At 34.9% G+C, this 10,069-nt stretch overlaps 1 protein-coding gene across 1 annotated transcript in view; it reads right to left on the reverse strand.

The window, feature by feature from the left end:
- LOC123552491 (hsp90 co-chaperone Cdc37-like) overlaps nt 1–9,749 on the reverse strand; it is an 84,570-nt gene extending 74,821 nt beyond the window's left edge. The window contains exon 1 of the mRNA XM_045342202.2: nt 9,616–9,749. Within this exon, the coding sequence (XP_045198137.2) occupies nt 9,616–9,654 (39 nt within the window). The 5' untranslated portion in view covers nt 9,655–9,749. The remainder of the gene's footprint in view (nt 1–9,615) is intronic.
- Between the last annotated feature and the right edge of the window lie 320 nt (nt 9,750–10,069).

The raw sequence follows: 10,069 nt of genomic DNA on the forward strand, positions 1-10,069 counted from the left end.
TCCGAAACATGCGCTCTGCTCGTTGTCTCGGTGTGGTGACAATTTGTGCCAAGTTTCTTTGAAATCCTTGAAGCAGTTCAAGAGTTACAGAGCGGACACGAAATAAACTGATGACATTTGACCCCTAAATGTGACCTTGACTTTGAAGCGAGTCATCTGAGACATGCGTTCTGCACATCGTTTCGGTGTGGTGAACATTTGTGTCAAGTTTCTTTGAATTCCTTCAAGGGGTTCAAGAGTTACAGAGCGGACACGAAATTGCTAATGGAGGGACGGACGGAGCCCGCACATTTGTATTCTTAAGTGGTAATTCTCAGCCAGCATGAGTGGTATTTTCATTAAGTGGTAACCACCATTTTTCATATACGGAATGAAGGAAAATTAAATTCATAACCACCTAACCCTAATCCAGGGTCCACGCTTTTAGGCTTCGTTCTGTTTGTACAGAAAAGCGAAAAACAAGTCGCCCTAACATCTGGCGCCCGAGGCTATTACCATACATATATATATCTCATCTATCAGCTTCTAACCAGCTTGTAACAACATTACATAATCAATTAGCATAAACTTATCCCGTTACGGGTTGTGAACTTCACCTGTCAACAAAGTATGCTCCGCCTATCACCGAATATCGTTAGGGTAATTTTTATTGGTCGAAAACTTTGGAAACACCAATCAAATGCAGCGAAACAAAATTGCCTTTAATTGATTCTGTGCATCACGGATAAAAAATGTGTGCATCACGTGTGAAAAAACAAACAACTAAAAACTATCAAAAGTAGGGTAAAAAAAAACAAAAAAACATAAGTATGTTGGGGCAAGAGTCAGTAGCTGAATATAGGATGATAGCCCATCGCAAAGTGACAGAATAGGGCCTAAAGAAAAGCTCTGAATAATAACCAGAGTTGTTCGTAATGTATGGTTTTAATTGCAGCTGTCAGACGTAAATATCCGTGTTATACACAATCTAAATTGAAATTAAGACAAACAGATATTTAATTTCAATCAATAAAAATAAATTACAATCAATTTTAGATAAAAACACATAGGCTTTGATCTTTTTGTAAAAGTTTTTGAAAACGAAAGTAGGCTGTCAGAACGTCTGCTCGCGGTGACAAACTGCCAATATTGCATGAAGGCTTCAGGATGTATTTCAAGCACAAGTACTGAAACTCTAGAAATTCTAACTAACTGTACTCCAATAGATTTACATATGAAATTGAGGCAAGCCCAAGAAATAATCAGAATTGCAGAGAAGAGAAGCGTAGACCCTCTCAAAGATGACTTCAATACTTGGTTATCAGACGAAACCAACCACAAGGGTAAGCCAACAGCATTCCTACTTCTAATGACAGTATTTAATGAATTAAGGGACAATATCCAACTGGAAAATACTGAAAAAGAATTTGAGTACAATAGGGAATACTATGGTCTGTCAAGACGGAAGGAATATGTAGTCAGTAGTGAATTCAAAGAAAACAAAGACATGCAGGTTGAAAATGTGAATAGAGTGATAGATTCTTGTGACGAACACACAGTCTTGGCTTTTACAGACGGGTCATTTCTGGGCAATCCTGGTCCCACTGGTGCTGAGGCTGCAGAATATTTAGAGGGATACTTTTCAACCCCAGTTCTTCTAAAGAAGGGAGTCAGTAAAAACAGTAACAATTACTCTGGAGAAATTGTTGGAATTGAAATAGCCCTCCAATTCCTTGCTGAAGCCAGTATGATAGAAAACAGAATTGTCCATTTCTTCACTGATTGTCAATCTGCAATCTTATCGGCATTTTGTAAAGAAGTTCCATCAACCAAAATAGAGTCCATTACAAACATCAAAAGATATTTGGCAAAAATGCAAGACAGACAAAACAAAATTATAGTTAACTGGACACCTGGACACAGGAATATTACTGGAAATGAACTTGCTGACAGACAAGCCAAATTAGCCGCGACAGAAAAAGAAAAAGTCATAAATAAATGGAACAATAAGTTTTTATTGTCAGAAAAGACAGACATTATTCAGGACATTTATACTAAAGCAGGGAAAAGGAACTGTACAGGTGAAAATGACAGAAAAACCTTCTCAATTTTGAATCAGCTTCTAAGTGGCCACAGTAAACTTAATAACCACTGGGCAAAAATTGATAAGAACTGCTCCAAAAATTGTGACAGCTGCCCTGTGCCAGAAACAGTAGATCACTTCATCTTCAGTTGTCCGAAGTACAGTCAGCAGAGAGAGACACTAGAGAGAACAGTAGAAGACATCCTGTTCAGACATGGCATCGAATGCAGCACAATTCCACACTGGTTGGAGAATTCGATCAAACGACAGATGTTGTGAGAGAAGAACTGGTCAAAGCTTTCAGTAAATACATAACAGATTCAGGCCATCCTTAAAAAATTGTTTGTTTGCAGTAACGCGACCCAGAATTTTTAGTGTGAGTAGGTAGGTAGGGATTTTTTTTTTTTTCGTTTTTTTTTTTTTGTATGCTAATTGTACAACACCTGCATTTTGGTTTTAACCCTCTGGTTTATACACCTTCTGGGTACTAACACTTCTCTGTAGAACGCTAACTTGATTGTAACATATCTGCATGGGTGGTAGTTTTCACATAGTATGAATACTAATATTACTAGTAATATCACCTTTTTAATAACAATAAAAACAACAGATAGCCTGACTCCAGTCAGAAACAGAGCTTATTATCTCCATATGAACTTAAAAATTTAAGATTATCAATATATTAAACAAAAATAATTGGCCAGACCTTTTGAATGTCCTTGCACTGGCTAGGGTAATAAAAAACATTATATTTCTTAGGATTCAGCATTGAAGTACATAGCAAAATCTTATTGATATTTTAATACCCTGTAGACCTGAGTCTGATTACTAGCACCGCACTCCTTCAAAGCCTATGTATCATGTAATTTTAAGACAATACTTAATTGTTTTACATTGTTTACTCAGGGCTTAAGCTATGTAAATATATTTTAGGGAGAAGCCATTTCTTCCACAGCTAAGATTATGGAGAAGTGGAGTGATTTTAGGGAAACGCGGAAAGATTTTTAATAGCGCCATGACATGCAAGTTTAAAATGGAACTAAATATACTTATCAATGTAAATCTAATTTCTTATCCTTGTGAATCTAATGTGATTAAACTGCAAATTAAAGTTTTTTTTTTCACTCTTGCAAAGATTGCCTTAACCAAGAAAAGCCTAATCTGAATATGAATACAATTAAAAAAAGCTGGGTTAATTCCATATCAGCAAAATAAATCAAGCTTCCATTGCTAATGCACTCAAAGTCAAAACACAAAAACCCATAAAAGCATTGCACAGTCACTTCTTGAATTAAATACATTTCAATAGCAGTGACAACACTATGACATCACACATTATACACGCTTCTTCTTTGATCTGCTAGTGTCTTCTTTGATCTGCTACTGTCGGCACACATTAAAAGAAACAGTTGTCAAACAGATTAAACCCAGTTTCTGATGGCAGGTGTCAAAAATTTGCATGAATTTCAGTTACATTATTTAAGTCACAGAAAATTTCAGTAATAATAACTATGTTTGTAAAGTCTGGGTTTTGAAAAATAGGAAAAATTGGACCCATGGAAATTTAATATCACGCAAATAGGAAAATCTAGAAATGTAAACATTATGGATTTCTTTCGCTGGTTTTAGTCATTGCATTGAAACGATGTTTAACTTTATAAATAAATTTTCAGGTAAGAAAATTTTGTTTGTCTAATATTTCTGACGTTTATTGTGCTCTTTCCAAGTGACTTGTGCAGTGTCACTGCAGTTTTATCCTCGGGGCAGATTAAAAAGATTATGCAACGACAAAAGATCGAAACTAAAATTATTATTTGTTTGCAAAATTGTTTGAGAAATTATGACAGAATGATATCCAAGAATTTATCTATCCCAGATGTTTTACGTACGAGAAAATTCATTATTTTACAAATCTAAAACTCGGTTAAATACGTCTGCAGTATTGCACAGATAACACTATGTACCACGATTTGTCCATGTGGAATTTTCTATACAACTTTTTGCATGAATTTTTGTAGTATATCAGGAAATCGGCAGGGCGTTCGGTAGACTTATCGAGAAAAGCTCGTATTTGACCCGCACAAAAAAATTTCCCGTGCGTCGGCTTGACCCAAGGAAATTTTCTTTTATGCGTCTCGAGTTCGAAAGAACTGCCCCTTGTCAATCAAAATCCCGGTGAATTCGAATATTGTTCGCCGCCATAAGCGGAAGTATGGCAGTAGGCGGAGCTTGGTATATTAATCAGCTTCTGGCAGATGTCAATCATGCCACGCGCCGACTGACACGTGGGCTTCTCGCGGTTTGTATTTGGTACAATAATGTCCGTCATTGCCAAAGGTATTTATTGATCAATGTGTAAAAGTTAATTGATAAACAATGCATAGAAGAGCAGCCTATTATCGTATTTGTGTCACTTGTTAATTAGCGGTATACAGAAAGCGTAACATTCACACATTTTGTTTCTTATCGGTCATATCGATCATTCATGTTCGTTGTAACTTCAACGAACACTGTCTAGGAAAACTTATACAAATACAAATAGTTACTAAAAAGAAATAACGAAACAGGAAAGAATAAAAACATGGCACCGATAAAAAAAAAATCCGAGTTTTGGGTTAAAAAATTGTTTGAGTCGCGGCGATTTTCGTGAGTCGGTCGCGTTACCGCAAACAAACAATTTTTTAAGGATGGCCTCAGGTAGATTTGATTAAAGTCAATTGAACAACTTCCCTCAAATTAAAATTAAGTCAAAATACTAGAAAACATTTTTGTATAAAGCAACAGAGAATAAGCACAATAAGTGTAACAGTAACCAGAGATGACAACGATACAGCACAGAAGCGGTCATCGCTACAACAAAAGCGGAATACGATCTACACACACACACACACACACACACATTTTTCATATTTTTCTTCAATAAAAGGTATTGTCATTGCAGATTTTAATATCAGATACTTTCCAATGCTGTTAAATTATCTTTTCATCATCACAATTTGTCAAATATATTTTTTAAACTGGAGAATTGGGCAATGTTTATGAGTGTATCAGTATCCGGACGTTTACAAAGTCTGGACTCATCAGTGAATGATCCGAAATTATTTTGGAAAAAATTAAAACGTCTGACGAATAAAAATGTGGCTGAACCAAATATTTCCATAAATGAATGGTTCAATCATTTTAAAAATGTATTTAGTTCTGAAGATGGTGTTTATGTACAAGAAGTGGAGTATGATACCAATATATATGATAGTGTCGAAGATATTCTATTTAACAGCGATATAACTGATGAAGAAATTAAAGATGCCATACATGATATAAATCCAAGGAAAGCCTCCTCTGGTAATTTGATAGCTGAACATTTTATATATGGAATTGATGTCATTTTGCCATATCTGAGGAAATTGTTCAATAGAATATTTAAATCAGAAGAATTCCCTAGTGCTTGGACACACTGTATTTTAATACCTGTACATAAAAAGGGTAGTTTAAATGAACCTGACAATTATAGGGGCATATCACTGGTCGATTTATTTAGTAAAATATATGTAAGTATTTTGAATAAACGTATAACCTTCTATGTAAATGCATATGATAAAATTACGGAGAGCCAGGCCGGTTTCCGCTCTGGTTATTCCACAGTTGATAATGGTTTTATTCTATATTCTATGATAAGCAAATACTTGTGTAAAAAAGGTAAAAGTCTTTATGTAGCCTTTATCGACTTTAAAAAGGCATTTGATTCTGTACACAGAACAAAACTTTACCAAGCCTTAAATCAAAGTGGTATAAAAGGTCATTTATTCAAATCTATACAAGCAGTATACAATACAGTTAAGGCTTGTGTAAGAAACGGATCTGTCTGTTCAAATATATTTGACTGCCCTATTGGACTAAGACAAGGATGTAAGCTGAGTCCAATCTTATTTTGTTTATTTATCAATGAATTAGCATCAGTAGTAGAAAATTGTGGGTCACATGGTGTTCAGTTGAGTCCAGATGTGGTTGAAGTATTTACATTAATGTTTGCAGATGATGTTGCCCTTGTTTCCGACACAGTGGTAGGATTACAGAAACAATTAAATGCTGTGCATCAATATTGTATAGATTGGCATCTGTCTGTTAATATTAGCAAGACAAAAGTAGTTGTATTTAAAAATGGTGGTCAGCTGTCAAAAATGAAAAATGGTTTTATGACGGTACTCGTATTGAAACACAAAATTCTTTTATGTATGTAGGTTTACAATTCACATGCCGTATGTCATTGTTTAAAATGGCTGATTGTATGGCTTCAAAAGCTAAAAGGGTTATTGTTTCCCTCTTGCAGAGTTTGAATAATGTATTACCTATGTCACACAAAACATATTTTAAGATATTTGATACTAAAGTTGTACCTGTACTACTTTATGGGTCTGAGTTATGGGGAATCCATATGATGGAAAATACTGAAAGAGTACATATATATGCATGTAAACGGTTCTTAAATGCTTCCCTTAAAGCATGTAATGAAGCTATTATGGGAGACTGTGGTCGATATCCTATGTATATTGTAGCACAAAAAAGATGTATTAAGTACTGGATCAAGATTTTAGAAATGCCTGACTGTCGATATGTGAAAAAATGCTATAACATGTTATTAAAATTAGATTCCCTTGGATACAGTAACTGGGCCAGTGTTATTAAACGTAATTTGTACAGTAATGGATTTGGATATATTTGGGAAAGTCAAAAAGTAAACAATCAAAATGTTTTCATATATACCTATTTGCAACGTCTAAAAGACCAGTATCTGCAAATGTGGAACACAAAATGTGCTGAGAATAGAAAATTAACATATTACCATGTATTTAAGACAAATTTTGATGTCGAAGCATATGTAGATGCTATAGATATAGTTAAGTTTAGATCAAGTATCGTCTCTCTAAGATCCTCATCTCACCAACTATTAATAGAAAAAGGAAGACATTTGGGTATACCTAAAAATGATAGATTATGTTTTTATTGTAAAAATTGTGTCGAAGACGAGTACCATTTTATACTTATTTGTCCAATATATAGAAATATACGACAAAAATATCTGCAAGAAAAATATTTTAGATATCCAAATGTTAATAAATTTTGTATTTTGATGTCAAGTACCAATGTTAATATTATAAGAAACTTGGCAATATACATATATTATGCATTTAAGTTAAGAGTGGAATATAGTGACAATAGGTAATATGAAATTTGTATAATATGTGACGAACTGAATAATTACTGTATTATTTGTGTATTATATTTAATAAAATGTCAGCTGGGTATCACACAAGTACAAACTGTATGCATGTATTGTATAAGCTTAGCTATGTAAATATTGTGTATATGGGCCGGAGGCCTTCATGCTTGTTGAAATAAACTGAAACTGACATAGCATTTTGGATATTCGCAATTTGATCAGCGGGAGTTTAAGACAGGGATGAGAATCTTAAAATTAATTTTCAATTGTTAGTTTTGATTAGTGTAAGGAAGATGAGCTTGTCAAATCGCACTGTGCTGTGTGTAGACTGGCAAAATTTGATAATGCATATGCAAGGGGTCATGACACACAAGCCAAAACAAAAAATCACACCACACATGCCTGTTGTAATACTAATGGTCATTCAGTATTATCTATAAATGTTTCAAACTACTGTATAACAAGAGCTGTCACTGATGGTGACAAATGCCCCCGCAGCACCTTGACCTTTGACCTGGTGACCCCAAATTCAGTGGGGTTGATGTACTCATAAAGTCAGTACTATCAGCATGTAAAGTTTGAAAGTCCCGGATGAAGTGGTTCGCGAGTAAAGTGCCTTCATGCAAAAAGTTAACGTTGGCCCCTGTGACCTTGACCTTTGACCTGGTGACCCCAAAGTCAGTAGGAGTGGTGTACTCAATAAGTACTATCAGCACATGAAGTTTGAAAAAAAGATCCTGGGTGCAGTGGTTTGCGAGTAAAGTGCCTTCATGCAAAAAGTTAACGTTGGCCCCTGTGACCTTGACCTTTGACCTGGTGACCCCAATGTCAGTAGGGGTGGTGTACTCAGTAAGTACTATCAGCATATGAAGTTTGAAGGTCCTGGGTGCAGTGGTTCGTGAGTAAAGTGCCTTCATGCAAAAAGTTAACGTTGACCACTTAACCACTAGTCGGAATCGTATACTCCGACGAACGGACAGACGCCGGGGGTATAACATAATACTTCCCTTCGGGCGTATAAAAAGCAATCTTTGTTTACAAATCAATCAATAAACATTTCCCACAGTACATGTCTTAATTTATTCTCACATTCAAATAATACTGCCCTCAGATCACACACACAACAATTACTAAACGTACGTAAACCAGGATTAGAACTTTGCAGAAAGTCTCTGGCCTACTCATGTCCTATCATATGGAAGAAAATCCTACTTAATATCTGCCAATCAAACTCCCTGTCAACATTTAACAAGTGGGCCATGATGGCCCTATATGATATCGCTCATATGTACATTGAAATATAACTGAGAAATAATGAATTTTTCGTTTCCTGTAAAAGAGGCAACGCATAATTTCATATTATTATCATGGTATAGAACTTGAACAGGTCCCAGAAAAGTCACAAATTAGCTATATAGTAAAATCTAGCTATAAATAGCTAGAAATAGCTATAAAACCGTTTACAATTGTTCAAAATAGGTGAATATCAAATATAAAATAGTTATTATCTCATTCAAATGGTTTATGAGATAAAAGACAATCACAAAGAATGGAGATCTATGCAGTTTCAGTTTCAATACATGTTGCGAATTTCTGCGATTAGTCATTTATAAATTTGTCATATACACGATGATTATCACAAGTGAAAAATTCAGTGATGATTCATCGCAAAATACTGCCACAGTTATTGAAAATGTGACTAAAAAGATCTTGGTTTTGTGTTATTGTCTTTCATCTTACAAATCTTTTGGACGTAATTTTGACCATTTTGCATCTTATTTTGACATATTTTGCGTTATTGGTATTGGTTTTGTATCTACTTCTAGCTATCTATTGCTAGATTTAGCTATATAGCTAATTTGTGACTTTTCTGGGACCTGTTGAATATTATAACTGGGAGAAAATGTGTCAGCGGCTGGGTAACTCGGTCGGTAGAGCACCAGTCTGGCTGCAAATTTTTCTCACCCTGTGACATTATCATTTGCCCTTCTTCACACAAGTAATCAAGGAGTTGCGTTCAATAAACGCTTGATGCCACCAGTGGCATCCTTGTCGATTAGATTTTGCACCCAAGTCCAAAACCAAGAGATAGCCCATATAAAGCAACCCAAGTTCAAAATGAGCTCAAGGTCAAACTGAGGTCTGGTAATGTCTGAAGATGAGGACGGACAGAACAATCAATATATGCCTCCCGCATCAGTAGATGCTGCGGGCATAAAAAAACAAAAGTTCCAGAAATTTCTCAAGTGGAAGTGTCATTCATCTTGGAACTGATGACTCGTTTTAAGATCATAACGTAACCTTTGACGAAACAGGATTATCGATGTCTAATTACCTCAATATGATCCCATTTACTGTAATTAATTGTCGACATTTCGTATTAAATCTCAAAAACTACAAAATGCGTATTTTTCAGTTTGAAACGGAACCGGAAGTAAATTGATAAGAAAACAACACGTTGTGATATTTTTCAACAGGTAATACACCACTAAATAGTATGATAGGCTGAACACTGCTAAATCCGGCTGTTCTTTATTTCATATAAAATCCACTCATTTTAAAACGGTTTTTCGACATTTTCAGTTATATCAGATTTTCAGAGACTTATATTCCCATAAAGAACTATACCGCTACTTAAGAAAAACAAAAAAATTGGGTGTTAACTTTTATATAAGAAAATTACAGTTCATTAAATACAACCTGCTGAATTTACTCATTTTCGCTTCGCTCAATTTCTAGTTTCAAAACATTATATTCTTATCCCACCGTTTTTACATAGCATGTGATAG

The sequence above is a fragment of the Mercenaria mercenaria genome, chromosome 4, assembly GCF_021730395.1.
Source record: "Mercenaria mercenaria strain notata chromosome 4, MADL_Memer_1, whole genome shotgun sequence".
NCBI lineage: Eukaryota > Metazoa > Mollusca > Bivalvia > Venerida > Veneridae > Mercenaria > Mercenaria mercenaria.